The 19663-nt window shown below is 40.8% G+C and overlaps 2 protein-coding genes across 2 annotated transcripts in view; both read left to right on the forward strand.

The window, feature by feature from the left end:
- The window catches only part of abcd3a (ATP-binding cassette, sub-family D (ALD), member 3a), a 29799-nt gene extending 26704 nt beyond the window's left edge, over positions 1 to 3095 (forward strand). The window contains exons 22-23 of the mRNA XM_062991425.1: positions 1094 to 1150; positions 2280 to 3095. Of these exons, the coding sequence (XP_062847495.1) occupies positions 1094 to 1150; positions 2280 to 2357 (135 nt within the window). The 3' untranslated portion in view covers positions 2358 to 3095. The remainder of the gene's footprint in view (positions 1 to 1093; positions 1151 to 2279) is intronic.
- Positions 3096 to 6335: 3240 nt separating this feature from the next.
- acp5b (acid phosphatase 5b, tartrate resistant) lies at positions 6336 to 18937 on the forward strand. Its single transcript, XM_062991426.1, has 7 exons — positions 6336 to 6426; positions 6774 to 7003; positions 7131 to 7321; positions 11260 to 11387; positions 14548 to 14739; positions 16799 to 16946; positions 18474 to 18937. Exons 2-7 carry the CDS (start codon positions 6931 to 6933, stop codon positions 18711 to 18713), a joined length of 972 nt encoding a protein of 323 aa, XP_062847496.1. The 5' UTR covers positions 6336 to 6426; positions 6774 to 6930; the 3' UTR covers positions 18714 to 18937.
- The last annotated feature ends 726 nt before the right edge of the window (positions 18938 to 19663 follow it).

The following is a 19663-nucleotide window of genomic DNA, read 5'->3' on the forward strand; positions in this document are numbered from 1 at the left end:
TCGCTGGCTGATCGTGATCTGCATTATTGATCTGGCACAGTTTTTACGCCGGATGCCCTTCCTGACACGACCCTCCCTATTTATCCGGGCTTGGGACCGGCACTACAACGCACTGGTTTATGCATCCTAGCGGCTCGGTACCTATAGGGCAATTCAGTGTCTCCAATTAGCCTGGCTGCATGTTTTTGGACTGTGGGAGGAAACCCACGCAGACACGGGGAGAACATGCAAACTCCACACAGAAATGACCCGGACCGCCCCGCCTGGGGATCGAACACAGGACCTTCTTGCTGTGAGGCGACAGTGCTACCCACTAAGCCACCGTGCCACCCTAAAAAGCTAAGAATTGATCAATTAGATTTGGTAAAGACAGTTTTACTAAATCACGGCTTAACTAATATGATAATATGATAGGGCAGTGATAGCTCAGTGGTTAAGGTACTGGACTAGTAAATATAACATTTGCTGGTTCAAGCCCCACCATCACCAAGTTGCCACTGTTGGGCCCTTGAGCAAGGCCCTTAACCCTCAATTGCTCAAATTGTATTCAGTAATAATTGTAAGTCGCTTTGGATAAAAGCTTCTGCTAAATGCAGCAAATATAAATGATAATGATTATGTGATCATGTCTAATTGCATAAGAATACCTATTAAAACAGCATAGTTTTGAATATAGAGAGTGCAAGTATATAATAACTCAATAAACTCTCTGCAAATAACATGTTTTTATCAGTAATGTAAGTATATCATAGTCTGTTTTGTCACAATTGTATTGCCTGTGTGTGGACCAAACAATTTCACTGTAAATCACCTCCAAAGCTTTGTTCCTGAAATGTAGAAGAAGGGCACCTGACATTAACTGGAATGCACTCGAGTCCTCTGCTCCTCAGTGAGACCCGTTTCTAGCGGCTAAAGCTCAGTCCAATGTAAACAAGTTCTGTGCCATACAGTGCACATTGCTCTACCTTTCTGAAAATGAGTCAGCGAAAAACAGGGCTGAATATCATGCTGCTGTCTGTTAGCTCTACGTAATGTCCTATCGTCTGAACTTCCTTTGTAAAGCACAGACTAATTTTCTGTTTTTTTCTGGCAGGTTGGCATCACTCTGTTTACAGTCTCTCACAGAAAGTCCCTCTGGAAACACCATGAGGTGAGTCTGAAACTCCTCTGGTCAGACAACATTCATTTATTTAGGCATTACCAGCTATTAAACAACTACACACACACATCCACACACACACACTCACACACACACACAGTCACCTTCCGATGCATTTTTACAGCGTCGTACCAATTTTTTAATGTCATCAGCAAAACATGTTTGTTGTTGAGCTTGTAGCCACTGATGCAGCGCTGCTTTCACATCATCATCAGATGAAAATCTTCTTCCTCTTAAATCTTCTTTTAGCAAAATCAGATGGAGCAAAATCTGGACTATGAGCATCTCTTGGTCTCTTAGACACGACCGATTACTCTTCCTCCCACCCTCACCGTTTATAACCAAAATAAAAGTACAGAAACATTTTGAGAGTGAGAGTGAGAGTGAGAGTGAGAGTGAGAGAGTGTGAGAGTGAGTGAGTGAGTGAGTGAGAGAGTGAGAGAGTGAGAGAGAGAGAGAGGATTCTGAGAAGTCATCGACTTATAAGTCAGGTTATTCAGACTTTTACTGATACAGCGATTACACCAGTTTTTGCTTGCTAAGCTAACACAGTTAGCCTCAGGCCATTCAAACCAATGGGATGAGGTGGCACAACGTGCTAGCATGTCAACTAACATTTCCATCGGTTAAACTGTTTCTGATTAACCCAAATTTACAAATAAATGACACTTGTGCACCTTTATACAAATGAAACATCAGTGAGAATTTATTTACAATTAAAAATAACTTCATTGGTTGCTCTGCATTCGTCCGCCATATTTGTAATTTTCTGTGAGAGAAGTTGTGCCGCACTGAATGCTGGGAGTGCCTTCACCACTAAAATGACTTCCCTTGTTATTCAGTCAAAATACAGTTCAAATTTAAGCTACCCTGCTAGACAGCATTTTAGAGCCTTCTTCTCGGGAGTGCACGTAGGATGGAGTAAAATGCGTCTATGTAGAGAGATCACTAGGTTTTCGAACGGACCCACCGTCTGCTCCAGGGGCGGCTTACAATGGCTGACCCCAGCTCTGACCCCAGCTTCCAAACACGCTGGAATATGCGGAAAAAGAATGTCATTGTACTGTACACCTGTGTCTGTATATATAACAAATAAAGGCCTTCCTCCTCTTTTTTACAGTACTACCTGCACATGGATGGAAGAGGGAACTACGAATTTAAGCCCATCACCGCCGACACGGTCGAGTTCGGCTCCTAGAAGAGCGGACGCCAGCTCCTCACGCGGCTTCAAGACTCGCACGTAGCTTCAGCTCGGAGGCGTAGTGATATTGCAATTAATGAATGCAGTTAAAGAGTGGCCAGATGGATTCGTTTTTAATCATTCGTAACAGTTCCTAGTTTTTGACACTAATGTTCCGTGATTGTGTAATTTGTGATTAAAAACGCGGTCCGATTTACTGGACAGCCGCTAATAAGAATAGTGAACGGGCTAATCACGATAAAATGTTCACCCCGTGTGTGAACTAAATCATGTTTTTATGATCAGTGTAAATGACATTAGCCTGTGCTTTGGGGATGAGAGATGTACTAATAACCTGATTATGACCCCAGGTACACTATTCGTTTTGAAAATATCAAGCTACTAAGTGGCCTTAGTACTTACCGTAGTGATCAATGATGGGTCAGTTATGTGGCCCTGCTGAATAGAATAATGGACCTATAATATAAGTGGGATACCTTCTAAGGTAAATAGATTGCACTGATTTGCAAGCCAGAAAGCTTTGTACAACATACCGTCTGTAACCGGCAAATATTTGCCAGTATGCATCATTTAGTTCGATGTAAAGCATAATATTTCTTTGTGGTAATGTTTAATAACTGAGAAGATCTGTAGAAAACAGAAGTCTTTTTGTAACCTATTAACACACTTTACAAGACGTCCATAGACCTGCAATGAACTAATCCATGCGTTTTCATTAAAATATTGCAGACAGTCTGAATGTGTGCTTTTGTGTACTTTACTTTTGAGTCACGGTAACAAACAAGGTTTAAAAGATAACATTTGAGAAAGGTGAGGGGGTTGCTCACATGATTACCTGCCCTTTCACCCTGTCCATAAATGACACTAGTTATTTTTCATTATTTGTACAGGCCGTTTGAGACAGTAAGAACACCACGAAATATTCATTTACTGTCAAGGCTAAAAAACAAGCTTCTTTATTATAATAATTATTTTGATGACTTCTACACAAGTTGCAAGTAAGGTGATTTGATTGTTTATGTACATGGGAGGTTGAGGGCAGGTTTGGTGTTTGTGCTCTACAAAGACAGACAGCTCCCATGAGGTAAGCTCCCTGTAAAGTTGGAACCTAGATGTGTGTGCATTAATGTTTAGTTTAATAGAGGGTGCATCATTTTTTTGGACCTGCTTTGCTATCCAGAGTAAGCAAATAGTCTAACGTGTAAATGACATCTTTTAGTCATTAGTGGACAGTGGTAGCCTAGTTGGTAGAGCTTTGGGCTATCAACTGAAAGGTTGAGAGTTCGAATCCCAGCTCTGCCATGCAGCAAACTGTTGAGCCCTTGAGCAAGGCCATTAACGATCTCTGCTCCAGGTATTTATAACAAATAAAGGCATTCTATTCTATTTAATGCAAGACTACAAGGCCAAATGCTACAGGCTAACAACATTGATTACCATAGTTATGCAGATGACACACACATATATCTGGCTCTCTCACCAGATGATTACAGCCCAATAGATTCACTGTGTCAGTGTCTGGAGGTCATCAATAACTGGATGAGCCAGAATTTTTTACAGTTAAATAAGGACAAAACAGAGATTGTTGTGTTTGGTAGCAAAGAAAAGAGGACCAGTGTCGGTGAACACCTCAGTTCCCGGGCTCTAAAAACCAAAGACCAAGTCCGAAATCTTGGCGTTCTAATAGATTCAGATCTCACATTCACCAGCCATATTAAAACCATCACCAAAACAGCCTTCTACCATCTTAGAAATATAGCCAAAATCAGGGGTCTAGTGTGCCAACAAGACCTAGAGAAGCTGATCCATGCTTTTATCTCCAGTAGGGTGGACTATTGTAATGGTCTCTTAACTGGACTTCCCAAAAAGACCATTAAACAGTTACAGCTCATTCAGAACGCTGCTGCTAGAGTTTTAACTAAGACGAAGAGAACTGAGCACATCACTCCAGTTCTAAAATCTCTACACTGGCTTCCGGTTAGTTACAGAATAGAATTTAAAGTGCTGCTACTGGTCTATAAATCACTGAATGGGTTCGGCCCAGAATACATCTCAGAAATGTTTAGAGAATATAAACCCAGTAGATCTCTTAGATCCATGGACTCAGGTCAGCTAGTTGAGCCCAGAGTCCAAACTAAACATGGTGAAGCAGCATTTAGCTGTTGGGCTGCATATAACTGGAACAGACTGCCAGGAGATATTAGATGTTCCTCAAATGTAGAAATCTTTAAATCCAGGTTTAAAACATTTCTTTTTTCTTGTGCCTATGATTGAGCTCGAAATTTTTGCTATTACCCTCATTTTACCATATTTCTTTTAGTTTTTCATGCTCTTCTAAATTGTAGGGTATATTTTACTATATTTTCTTTTAGTTTTCATGTTCTTAATTTTTTTATCTCTCTTGTTTTAATTTCATATTCCCTAAATTGTAGGTTATACTTTACAATAATTTCTTTTAATTTTTCATGTCCTTAATTTTTTTTTATCTCTCTTGTTTGAATTTCATGTTCCTAATTGTAACTAAATGTTTGCAAGAAGTCTTTCTGAGGTTCTAGATCTCAGGAATGTTTTAATGCTTTTAATTAAATTTTTTTTCCTTATGTAAAGCACTTTGAATTGCCACTGTGTATGAAAGGTGCTATACAAATAAACTTGCCTTGCCTTGCCTTGCCTTACAAGGAATTCTGGGATTTCACTACCTAAAGTACCTAACTTTAATGAAGGCGGAGCACTGTCACCTCACAGCAAGACGGTCCTGGGTTCGATTTCCAGGTGGAGTGGCCCGGGTCCTTTCTGTGTGGGTTTGCTCCGGTAGCTCCGGTTTCCTCCCACGGTCCAAAGACGTGCAGGTGAGGTGAATTAGAGATACTAAATTGACTGTGACCGTGTTTGACATTAAACTTGAACTGATGAGTCTTTTTTTTTTTTTTTTTTTGCTCCCAATCTAGTTGTATCCAATTACCTGATTGCATTACGCTTCCTCTCTACCGATGCTGATCTCCACTAGCGAGACTATCACACCCCCCCTCCGACACGTGTGCATCTTTTTGGCGTCTGCATCTTTTTGGCGCGTTCATATGCAGATCAGCTTTGTGTACAGAGAGCCACTTTTTGGCGCGTTCATATGCAGATCAGCTTTGTGTACAGAGAGCCACTGCAGGCGTCATCAGTCAGCCAGCAGAGAGCGTAACTGCATCAGTTATGAGGTCATGGCTCCCACCGGACAACAGCCAATTGTTCGTGTAGCTGCCTAGCCTGCCACAGCTGAGTTTTGAACCGACAAGTTTGACATGTCAGCTCTGGTGCGCTAGCGTGTTTAACCGCTGTGCCACCTGAGCGGCCGAACTAATGAATCTTGTGTAACCAGTAACTACCTGTCCTGTCATAAATGTAATCCAAGTGTGTAAAACATGATGCTAAAATCCTAATAAATAAATACAGCAATACCATGTCGCATTCTACATGTTACAACAGCATAGTTTTGTATTAGGAGATTGCAGGTGCTAGACTGGCCTGTCTGCAGCCCAGATTTGTCTCCAGTTAAATGGAGATCCTCCAATAAATGGAAATAATGCCACTTTCTACAACTAACTACAACAGTTAGTGTCATCAGTTCCCAAATGATTATATAACATATAAAAAGTGATGTTGCACGGTGGTAAACATGCCTCTGTCCTAACTTTTTAAAATCAATTTTATGCCTCTAGCTTCTGAACAGCTTTTGGTTTTATGTGCATGTTTTTGGCCACCAGAACCTACTTATTACGACTCAAAGTTCAGACCATAATTTTGATTAATTAGTGCAGGAATTCAGATAATGCCAACGGGTTCACAAACTGTTCCTCACCACGTTAGTCTCTTTTTAAACTTTACAGTCCTAGTGAAGATAGCGGCACTTTATGAGGACCCCACCCTGCCCTGCTCATACTGGGTTAAAGTCTGGTTGATCAGGCTTCAGTCAGTTCATTCTTATTGGTGGTGTGGTGCTCGTGCGGCAATGAGCTGATATTTTATTTTGCTAATGATTAATAAGGGAGCAACTGAAGAAGCTACACTCAGTTCTTTTGTAAGCACTCTGTCTTTTTCTTTTTTGATTTAGAAATACATAAATAAATAAATGTAGAAATAAGTAAATGCAGAAATATAGAAATCGACCAAATAGATGTTGATAAATGGAAATGTAGAGATAAATTCAAAACATTTATTTTAAAATGCCCTTCTTAACAACACGTATTTATTCATGTATTTATTCATATATTAAACTATGTATTCATTTTCTCGTCCTCCATATACCCCATGACCATAGGCTAGCTGGTAATTTGATCATTGCTAGGTTATATCACATGGTTCTGTTTTCGGCTGGGTTGACACGTGAACTACATGACAAAGCACTTCTGTGTTTTTTCCCCGTAGAACAATTCAGGAAGCTTCTGTTAAACCACAAACTACTTCCTCTTCTCAGAAAAAAAGAAAGTGTTAATCATATCACTACACTTCGGCTCTGGCTTGGTGACTCATTAATGTTGCTTCCATGTTGATTTAACTGGACAAAAACCTTCTAAAATCAAGCATGAACTGGATAGCACCAGTGCTCCTGGTCGTCCTTCAGACATTCTGCAAGTCATGCCAAGCTCAGCAACAAAGTACATACCTTTTAATATTACTTATTTTATTAAGATGCTTTAATTGCTAATTATTTTGTCATTTTGTTTAATTGAATTACATGTTGGAAGAATCTTACAGGTTTATGCACCTGTTGTTTCTTTTCAGGCTCCTTGCGATTTGTTGGCATTGGAGATTGGGGTGGTCTCCCCATTCCTCCCTACTATACACCTCATGAGCAGTCGATAGCTGAGGAACTGGGCAGACTGGCTGAAAATGTAGGATTGGACTTTGTTCTCAGTCTGGGAGATCACTTCTACTTCCACGGAGTCAAGGACATCGATGATATCCGCTTCAAGGTCTGTCACTGTACTTCATCATTACAGAAATTATGCCAACGTGTGAGCGTGCAGTATCTGCGTCTACTGTTTATAAATAAATTTATAAATAAATATGGTGGCATGTTGGTGCAGCAAGTGGTGTGGGAGTCCCTGGGACCTCAGCTCTATCCCTGTCTCCAGTCCCTGACTGTAAGGAGTTTTGCATGTTCTCCTAGTGTTGGTGTGGGGTTCCACCAGCTACTTTGTTTTTCTTTCACCTCTTCAAAAATACCAGGAGGTGGACTGACTTCTCTGTATTGTCCCTAGGTGTGACATTGTGAATAAGTACGTGTGTAGCGCCCTGTGATGGATTGGTGTGCTGTCCTGCGTGTATTTTTGCCACACGCTCTATAATTTTGGATAGATCTGGACCCACCACAACACAGACCAGGATTAAGCCGTTACTAAAAAGGATTTTATGAATAATTGTATAAATAAATCTGAAACGCAGCTACCTTTAGCAGTCACTTTAATGTAAATAAATGTTAGGGTGGCACGGGGCGCAGTGGGTATCACTGTCGCTTCACAGCAAGAAGAATCTGGGTTTGATTCCCCAGTCAGGAGGCCAGGGAACTTTCTGTGTGAAGTTTGTATGTGTCTGTGGGGGCAGTTGTAGCCTAGCAATTAAGATACTGGACTAGTAATCAGAAGGTTGCTGGTTCAAGCCCCACCACTGCCAGGTTGCCACTGTTGGGCCCTTGAGCAAGGCCCTGAACCCTCAATTGCTTGGACTGTAAACTGTAAGTCGCGTTGGGTCTGCTAAATTATTAGGATTTTAACGTCATGTTTTACACTTTGGTTACATTCATGACAGGAACGGTAGTTACTGGTTACACAAGATTCATCAGTTCGAGTTTAATATCAAACACAGTCATGGACAATTTTGTATCTCCAATTCACCTCACTTGCACGTCTTTGGACTGTGGGAGGAAACCCATGCAGACACAGGGAGAACATGCAAACTCCACACAGAAAGGACCCGGACCGCTCCATCTGGGAATCGAACCCAGGACCCTCTTGCTGTGAGGCGACAGTGCTACCCACTGAGCCACCGTGCCGCCTTATAGCAGCATGATTAAGTCCATGTTTTGGAACTGGATGTCCAAAAAGCTTATGGTCAATTGTACATACTTTTGTCCATATATAGTACCTTTGTTTATGTGGATGTGCACGAGAGGCACAGTGGTAAATTATGCTAGCCCACTACTGCAGGGATTCGAATCCCACAGCAACGGCAGTGCTATTGACTGGTCAGGCAGCTACATACAGACATAATGTAAGAATATGGCTTGGGATTTCTTGGATTGGCGTCCTGTGTAGAGCGTGTTTAACGCATTATGCCAAGTGATTCCTGGGAAGGTGGACCCACCACAATCCTGACCAAAATAAAGTGGTGATAAAGCTTTCGGAAAGGAAATTATGTAGAAAGTAGTAAAATGTGTATACCTGGACTCATATGACTAGTATGAGTATACCTAGACTTCCATGACTAGTATGAGTATACCTGGACTCATATGACTAGTATGAGTATACCTAGACTTCCATGACTAGTATGAGTATACCTGGACTCATATGACTAGTATAAGTATACCTGGACTCATATGACTAGTATGAGTATACCTGGACTCATATGACTAGTACGAGTATACCTGGACTTACATGACTAGTACGAGTATACCTGGACTCATATGACTAGTATGAGTATACCTAGACTTCCATGACTAGTATGAGTATACCTGGACTCATATGACTAGTATAAGTATACCTGGACTCATATGACTAGTATAAGTATACCTGGACTCATATGACTAGTATAAGTATACCTGGACTCATATGACTAGTATGAGTATACCTGGACTCATATGACTAGTACGAGTATACCTGGACTTACATGACTAGTACGAGTATACCTGGACTTATATGACTAGTATAAGTATACCTGGACTCATATGACTAGTACGAGTATACCTGGACTCATATGACTAGTACGAGTATACCTGGACTTACATGACTAGTACGAGTATACCTGGACTTACATGACTAGTATGAGTATACCTGAACTCATATGACTAGTACGAGTATACCTGGACTTACATGACTAGTACGAGTATACCTGAACTCATATGACTAGTACGAGTATACCTGGACTTACATGACTAGTACGAGTATACCTGGACTTATATGACTAGTACGAGTATACCTGGACTCATATGACTAGTACGAGTATACCTGGACTCATATGACTAGTACGAGTATACCTGGACTTACATACCTGGACTCATATGACTAGTATAAGTATACCTGGACTTACATGACTAGTATGAGTATACCTGGACTTACATGACTAGTATAAGTATACCTGGACTTACATGACTAGTATGAGTATACCTGGACTCATATGACTAGTATAAGTATACCTGGACCTACATGACTAGTATGAGTATACCTGGACTCATATGACTAGTATAAGTATACCTGGACTTACATGACTAGTATGAGTATACCTGGACTTACATGACTAGTATGAGTATACCTGGACTTACATGACTAGTATGAGTATACCTGGACTTACATGACTAGTACGAGTATACCTGGACTTACATGACTAGTACGAGTATACCTGGACTTACATGACTAGTACGAGTATACCTGGACTTACATGACTAGTACGAGTATACCTGGACTCATATGACTAGTATGAGTATACCTGGACTTACATGACTAGTACGAGTATACCTGGACTTACATGACTAGTACGAGTATACCTGGACTTACATGACTAGTACGAGTATACCTGGACTTACATGACTAGTACGAGTATACCTGGACTTACATGACTAGTACGAGTATACCTGGACTTACATGACTAGTACGAGTATACCTGGACTCATATGACTAGTATGAGTATACCTGGACTTACATGACTAGTATGAGTATACCTGGACTTACATGACTAGTACGAGTATACCGGGACTTACATGACTAGTATGAGTATACCTGGACTTACATGACTAGTATGAGTATACCTGGACTTACATGACTAGTACGAGTATACCGGGACTTACATGACTAGTATGAGTATATCAGTGGCGATTTCTCTAAGACTGCAAGGGAAGCTCAGCTTCCCCTAAAATGTCAAAAATTAAATGGTCAAATATGTACAGTTGTGTTAACATTTAATTGACTACAAATGCGTTAGAACACGTTCATCTCGAAGACGAGTTCGTTCAGAATCAGCTACTTATCACAAATCGACCGACTCGAACTTCTCATACTTTCCCGTAGCGTCAATGCATTTACCCGTAGAAGCTGAGCGTCTATTCACTTCAATGGGGCTGCATGGAACGTTTTTTTTCATTGCTTCGAAACTCACCGGTCATTGGATAAATGCCACGATTTTGGAGAAAGTTAGAATTAAACAGCAGGGCAGATCAACACTTAAGATTGATTTGGTGCAAAAAGTAAGTACAATGGGCCAAGGCCGTCTAAGCAGCCTAGCTCTGCTGGCCATTGAAAGGACACTGGTCAAGTCGCTGGAAAAGACGTCTACTTGGTATGATAGGATCACAGGCCATTTTCTTGAAAAGGAACGGAGGGCAGAATTTATGTATAAATAAATTGACAAATTTTATGATGTAAGCCGACAGTGAGCTTCCCCTCTTTGAAAGACCAGCAGCCGCCACTGCAGTATACCTGGTTAGCTCTGCAGTAGAAGGTTCACATGGTAGGTAATGGCAGTAAGCACACGTGTCACGTGTTACTGCCACTTATAGTTTGATCATTCTGCCCTCTAGTGGAAATATTGATACTTGTCACTAGGAGCAATCAAACAAATACACTGTATTGTTCAGAAAAAAGAAGTGATACCTGTAAATATAACATTTTATTACACATTTCTCTCTTTTGTTTGGTTTCAGGCTACATTTGAGCAAGTCTTCTCTCACCCAGCTGTGCTTGAGGTACCGTGGTATTTGGTGGCAGGAAATCATGATCACTTGAGGAATGTGTCTGCTCAGATTGCCTACTCAAGCAGATCAGAAAGATGGTGAGTTTGGGATCAATATACAACCCCTGGCAAAAATTATGGAATCACCACTCTTGGAAGATGTTCTTTCAATTGTTTAATTTTGTAGAAAAAAAAGAAATCACAGACATGCCACAAAACTATCATTTTTCAAAATGTCAACCTTCTGGCATTAAGAAACAATAAAAAAAAGAAACAAATATAATAGTTGTGGTCAGTCACAATTGCTTTTTTTTAGATCAAGTAGAGGAAAAAAATATGGAATCACTCAAATCTGAGGAAAAAATTATGGAATCATTAGAAAACACTGCACCATTATTACTTTGTTGCACCACCTCTGGCTTTTATAATGGTTTAAACTCTATGAGGCATGGAGTTAACTAATGACAAACAGTATTCTTCATCAATCTGCCTTCAACTGTCTCTTGCTGTTGCCAGATCAGCTTTGCAGGTTGGAATCTTGTCATTGACCATTTTCTTCAATTTCCACCATTGACATTACATGTTTTCTTGAAGGAAAGTTTTCACGTCCTTTGCCCTATGGCAAGATGCATTATCATCTTGAAAAATGAAGTCATCATCACCAAACATCCTTTCAACTGATGGAATAAGAAAAGCGTCCAAAATTTCAATGTGGACTTTGGCATTTATTGAAGACCATCTCCCCTGTGCCTTTACCCGACATGCAGGCCCATATCATCAACAACTGTGGAAATTAACATGTTTTCTTTAGGCAGTTATCTTCATAAATTTCATTGGACAGACACCAAACAAAAGTTCCAGCATCATCACCTTGCCCAATGCAGATTCGCGATTCATCACTGAAGATCACTTTTATCCAGTCACCCACAGTCCACGATTGCTTTTCTTTAGCCTACTTTAACCTTGTTCTTTTCTTTTTAGGTGTTAATGGTGGCTTTTGTTTGGCTTTTCTGTATGTAAATCCCATTTCTTTTAGGTGATTTCTTACAGTTCAGTCACAGACATTGACTCCACTTTCCGGCCACTTGTTTCTCATTTGTTTTGTTGTGCATTTTCTGTTTTCAAGACATATTGCTTTAAGTTTTCTATCTTGATGCTTTGATGTCTTACTTGGTCTACCAGTATGCTTCCCTTTTACAACCTTCCCATTTTGTTTGTACTTGGTCCAGATTTTAAACACAGCTTACTGGGAACAACCAACATCTTTTGCGACATTCCACAATGATTTATCTTCTTGAAGGAGTTTTATAATCCTCTCATTTGTTTCAACTGACATATCTTGTGTTGGAACCATGATTCATGACAATCTGCTTTGTGCAACAGCTCTCCGAGGTGTAAGCACTCTTTTTAAACTGAAGAATAATTAGCAAATCTAATCTGCTGCAGATGTTTTGTTTTTAAACTGCAAATTACAGAGTGATTCCATAATTTTTTCCTCAGATTTGAGGGATTCCATATTTTTTTCCTCTACTTGATCTAAAAAAAGCAATTGTGACTGACCACAACTATTATATTTGTTTCTTTTTTTTATTGTTTCTTAATGCCAGAAGGTTGACATTTTGAAAAATGATAGTTTTGTGGCATGTCTGTGATTTATTTTTTTTCTACAAAATTAAACAATTGACAGAACATCTTCCAAGAGTGGTGATTCCATAATATTTGCCAGGGGTTGTATATATAGTGAATATAGATCTAAAAAGGGTTAATTAAACGAATTATAGTGCTCTTTGTTGCCAGTCACAAATAATTAAAAAAAAGTCCCTGGAAAAGGTAGCCAGGCAAGCAGGGGAGGCCATCAAATGTTCATGGTTAAGCATTACAAAAGATTCTAATCCAACTTGAAACGTTATTTAGATTGGGGAAAAAATTGCATACAATTTAATATTTAATATATTATTATTATTATTATATTAACCAATATTATCCTCACAGCCTGTTTTGATGAATGAATGAATGAATGCCTTTATTTGTCATATATACATATACAGGTGTACAGTACAACTAAATTCTTTCTTCACATATCCCAGCTTGTTTGGAAGCTGGGGTCAGAGCGCAGGGTCAGCCATCGTATAGCACCCCTGAAACAAAGAGGGTTAAGGGCCTCGCTCAGGGGCCCCACAGTGGCTGCATGGCAGAGCTGGGATTCAAACTCTCAACCTTTCAGTTGATAGCCCAAAGCTCTACCCACTAGGCTACCACTCTCCTGAATCGTTATGTGTGTAAAAATACATTTTTGTGTGTTTGTACACTGTATGGCCAAAAGTATCTGGTAACCTGAACACCTTATTTCAAAACCATGTGCATTAATATGCACCCTCCTCTCTGCAGGTATAACAGCCTCCACTATTGTGGATTTCCACAAAATTTTAAAGTGTGTTAAGTGGGATAATAATTTGTTTACTAAAATGGAAGTTGCTGAAACACCTGATGTAAAACTGCTGCCAGTGTCCTTTTACATAATTGAATAAGTACGTATATATATATAGTTTATGCATTCTCTCCCCTTTTTCTCCTGACTTTAGCGTGTCCAATTGCCCGATTGCGTCATGCTTCCTCTCCACCAATGCCAATCCTCGCTCTGATTGAGGAGAACAAAGCTAACCCACGCCCCCTCCGACACGTGGGCAGCAGCCGTATGCATTTTGTCACCTACACTTTGGCGAGTGCAATGCGGATCAGCACTGTGTACGGAGAGACACACCCTGACAGCACTCTTTTCCCGTCTCTGTGCAGGTGCCATCAATCAGCCAGCAGAGGTCGTAATTGCATTACTTATGAGAGAGTCCCTATCTGGCTTTAATATCCCACCACTATCTGAACAACAGGCCAATCGTTGTTACATCAGGCAGAGCTGAGACTTGATACGATGTATTCGAGATCCTAGGTCTGGCGTGATTTAATTTTTTTACTTTGATTTTTGGTGGGATTTTGAATCCAGGCCTCATTGCAAGACTGTATCCATGAATTAATCACGGTGGGTGGGGGTTGGGTTTGGGGGGCCTTGCCTTGGGTTGATGATTTCCATTAATCGTTGTTACATCATTTGGTTTTCAACAAATTACACAATCGTTTAATAGATCTGATGTGTGTATATATACTGCAATATATATACTGCTTTTTTTTTTAAGCAGTATATATATTTATATCCTTGTGGAATACATTTATCATGCTTTACTGTAACTGTGATGTTAATCCGTAGGCGTTACCCTGAGCTGTACTATGAGCTGCGATTTAAGGTTCCTCACAGTAACGTCTCCATGACGGTCCTGATGATAGACACAGTGATTCTGTGTGGGAACACTTATGACGGACTACAGCCTCAAGGTCCAGAGGAATCAGTTCTATCAGAGCAGCAGTTTCAGTGGATCGAGAAGAAGCTACAAAACACCAAGTAAGCTTTACACAATCTAGATCAAGTTCAACAAGAACAAACAAAACCAAGTACAAACAAGAGCAAGTCAGTTCAAGTATCAGTGAGTAAACCACAGACAGTACACAGCACGCCACGTCGGCTGTTTTTGTCTTTTTTCCTGTCGCCAGTAGTTTAAATACCTTAGCAGGAATGTGGGAGCGTGTTATAACAAAGAGTCGACCTGTCTCACTCCCCTCCTTACATCCACTTCCACTCATTCCTGAGGACAATCAGCAAGTGACTCATTCTGTATTTTATCCCACAATCCAGCCCTCACACCTTACTACGACTACTTAATGTTGCTCAACATGACCGCAACATCCAGTCATATCAAAATCAGGCTTCATGAACTTTTCTGAAGTAAATTTGACACTTGACTAGAAGTTACACTTATGCTAGCCACACAGAGTTAAATACACAATAACTGTTAGAAATAAAAATTTTTGGGGTGTTCGGGTGGCTCAACGGTAAAACTGGCGACCTGTCTGGGGTGTTTTCTTCCTTTTGCCCAATGAATCAGACCCACCGTGACCCTGACCAGAACAAAACGGTGGTAAAACAGACAATGAATAAATGAATGAAAAATTAGTTATTTTCTTTTATTCATTAATTTCTTTATCTTGATCAGACCATGGTGGGAATGTACCCAGTCTAAAACCCATTTAGGGCACCACATATTTACCCATGCACTTACTCCGTACACCTAGGAGCAATTTAGAGTAACCAATCCACCATCTACATGTTTTAGGTTTTGAGGAAACACTTACACTGATCAGCCATAACATTAAAACCACCTCCTTGTTTCTACAATTAGCTCAACTTACCATATAGAAGCACTTTGTAGTTCTACAATTACTGACTGTAGTCCATCTGTTTCTCTACATACTTTGTTAGCCTCCTTTCACACTGTTCTTCAATGGTCAGGACCCCCACAGAGCAGGTATTATTTAGGTGGTGGATCATTCTCAGCACTGCAGTGACACTGACATGGTGGTGGTGTGTTAGTGTGTGTTGTGCTGGTATGAGTGGATCAGACACAGCAGCGCTGCTGGAGTTTTTAAATACCGTGTCCACTCACTGTCCACTCTATTAGACACTCCTACGTAGTCGGTCCACCTTGTAGATGTAAAGTCAGAGACGATCGCTCATCTATTGCTGCTGTTTGAGTCGGTCATCTTCTAGACATTCATCAGTGGTCACAGGACGCTGCCCACGGGGCGCTGTTGGCTGGATATTTTTGGTTGGTGGACTATTTTTAGTCCAGCAGTGACAGTGAGGTGTTTAAAAACTCCAGCAGTGCTGCTGTGTCTGATCCACTCATACCAGCACAACACACACTAACACATCATCACCATGTCAGTGTCACTGCAGTGCTGAGAATGATCCACCACCCAAATAATACCTGCTCTGTGGTGGTCCTGTGGGGGTCCTGACCATTGAAGAACAGTATGAAAGCAGGCTAACATAGAATGCAGAGAAACAGATGGACTACAGTCAGTAATTGTAGAACTACAAAGTGCTTCTATATGGTAAGTGGAGCTGACAAGTGAGTGTAGAAACAAGGAGGTGGTTTTAATGTTATGGCTGATCGGTGTATAAATGTAGGAAGACAGTCAGTGACAGAAAGCAAGCCAACACATCTCCCAACCCATGCCGCCCCATCAAATCAGATGTGCAGTTATTCTTACATGTATTTATAGTTTTAAGACTTGATTTTCTATGAACTATAATAACGACATAGTATTTGTTCCCTTGTTACTGTTACTGTGTTAGATTTCTCTGGGTACTTCTGTTTCCCCCGCCTTCCAAAGCATGCCAGTACATGGATTTGCTACTCTTAATTCTTTCTAGGTGTGACTGAGGTGTGGTCACGCGTTGCGATAGATACACCCAGTGTTTCGTAGACAGGCAATCCTCACCAAAATTGAGCTGTTACTAGGGTGAATGAATAAATAACACCGATACTTCATGAGTCACTGGACTTTTCCCCTCCTGTCCACTGAGTTCTGACATGTCCACTGATCTGAATTCCTGTTAGGTCTGAGTATGTTGTGGTGGCCGGTCATTATCCTGTGTGGTCCATCGGTCACCACGGTCCTACGCGCTGTCTGGTGAAGAGGCTGAGACCACTTCTGAAGAAGTACAACGTAACTCTGTATCTGAGCGGTCATGACCACAATTTACAGGTCAGCATCTTTTAAATTAAGTCAAGTACAGTGGTACCCTAAAAATCGACGTCAGTTGGTTCTGGGAGTGGCGTCTAGTTTTGAAGACGTTTCGAGGTATGTTTCCCATAAGGATGTATGAGAAACCTGTTAATGTGTTCCATGGTCCTGTGGAACTGCATAGATTTTAGGCTAATGTAGAATAACGGGGTTGGTTTCGAAACATACACTTTAATTCTTTATTGTTTCCTTGTGCTTCCTAATCGTGGAGATGGAATACCGTATTCCGTTCATTACCGGCGCATTCACATAAGAAGTGACAAAATCGCTTTTGTGCTGCTGTGTTGTTATTTCCTTGTGGAGTGTGACGTGGTGCACAAAACTTAACGTGACATTGTACTAAAACAACGAGTGAGGAATTTCATTAGTGGAGAGAATTTATGATCAGTAATAATTCAGAGGAGTTTAGTGCTTCTGTGTTGTTCTTTTACTACACTAAGTCACATTAAGCTTTTTTTTAATGATGTGTTTTAGACTCTGATTCTCAAAAATTTTAAAGTGAAACGGAGGAAAATCCAGATAAACACAGATACATGTGGAGCTTTCAGACTGGATCTGATGGTTATTCCACACAAATGCAGATTCGTCTCATATTCACACTTTGATGACGTTTTACTGCACCGCTCCAGCCAGTTGCACACACATCAAGTTTAAGGGTACAAATTTCTTTCAGAAGGGTGTTGAGTTTCAAAGATTTTGAGTTTAGGGGACGCTGAGTTACCGCTGTACAATGAATCGAATTATTTTGAGCCTGAATATAACTGAAGTGAAATATGGCATAACATTATGACCACCTTCCTAATATTGTGTTGGTCCCTCTTTTGCTGCCCCATACACAACAAACTGTGATGCTCTGTGTATTCTGACACCTTTCTATCAGAACCAGCATGAACTTCTTCAGCAATTTGAGCTACAGTAGCTCGTCTGTTGGATCGGACCACACGGTCCAGCCTTCGCTCCCCACGTGCATCAGTGAACCTTGGCCGCCCATGACCATGTCGCCGGTTTACCACTGTTCCTTCCTTAGACACTTTTGATATTTACTGACCACTGCAGACCGGGAACACCCCACAAGAGCTGCAGCTTTGGAGATGCTCTGACCCAGTCGTCTAGCTGTCACAATTTGGCCCTCGTCAAACTCGCTGAAATCCTCACGCTTGTTCATTTTTCCTGCTTCTAACATCAACTCTGAGGAGAAAATGTTCACCTGCTGTGTAATATATCCCACCCACTAACAGGTGCCGTGATGAAGAGATAATCAGTGTTATTCACTTTATATGTCAGTGGTCATATTGTTATGCCTGGTCGGTGTATATATCACTGAACTGTATTTGGACATGGGCATTACTTTTAAATCTCATTAAAACATGGGACAGTCTTTCGCTCTAGCCACACACAGACCCAATATATGTACTGTAGTACGAGGTTTACTTGGCACTCTGCACTGTTTTATGATTCATGATTGTGTTTGTTTTCATCTCTAATCAGTTCATCATGGAGGAGGATGGAAGTTCGTTCGTTGTGAGCGGCGCTGGGAATTTTCTGGAGAGCTCCACGTCCCACAGCAGGAGCTTCCCTTCCTCCTGGCAGCTGTTTTCCAGCGCTGTTAATCACACTTTAGGTGGTTTTGCATATTTTGAGGTGACGGAAAGCAAAATGACGATAAGTTACCAACAGTTAGATGGGAAGTGTGTGTATCAGACCTCTGTTCCTAAACGCAATTTATGACAGACCAGAAGACTTGATAAGGAAATGATTCTCAGAACAAACTAATGAATGAACTAAGCACTATATATTTTTATTTCATTGCATTATTCCACCTGATCCAGTGATTTTAGTCAAACCATGTTTACTTCTTTGTCATTATTTTTGCTAATTACTGTATATTGCAGTTCACATGCTGCCTTGTAAATTCTATCTAAGCTGTGCTGGATTAAAAAATATACATAAAATTGTGACATCACAGCGTCTTAAATGTGTGACCCAGTGTGTTACACACACTCACTTTCTTAACCGCTTATAACACCCCGGACGGAGCACCAGTCCATCACAGGGCAGACACACACACACACACACACCTATGGGGCAATTCAGTGTCTCCAATTAACCTGACTGCATGATTTTTTACTGTGGGAGGAAACCCACACAGACACGGGGAGAACATGCAAACTCCGCACAGAAAGGACCCAGACCGCCCCGCCTGGGGATCAAGCCCAAGACCTTCTTTCTGTGAGGCGACAGTGCTACCCACCTGGCCACCATGCCGCCCTACTATCCATTTAAAGTTTGGCTTTTTCTTGTGTTAGTCAATGTGGGTTTCCTTCATTTACATTTCCAATATTTAGCAGACGCTCTTATCCAGCGTTTCCCAACCTTTTTTGCATCACGGACCAGTTTCATATAAGATATAATTTCACGGACTGTCGGGGAAGGGAGGATTTAATAATATTGCTCACAAGGGGTGTAAAATGAGCTTTTTTCGCTGCAATTGACAATAAGACAATTACACCCGAAATAGAAGCAGTAAAAACTGCTTTTCTAACGATCTCTAATTATTCGTTCATTCTGTGTGGCCTGGTAATAAATGACCCACGGACTGGTACTGGTCCGCGGCCCAGTGGTTCGGGACCACTGCTCTAACCCACCACAACACTGACCAAAATAGCCAAAATAAGCAC

The sequence above is a fragment of the Trichomycterus rosablanca genome, chromosome 3 (genome assembly GCF_030014385.1).
Source record: "Trichomycterus rosablanca isolate fTriRos1 chromosome 3, fTriRos1.hap1, whole genome shotgun sequence".
Lineage (NCBI taxonomy): Eukaryota > Metazoa > Chordata > Actinopteri > Siluriformes > Trichomycteridae > Trichomycterus > Trichomycterus rosablanca.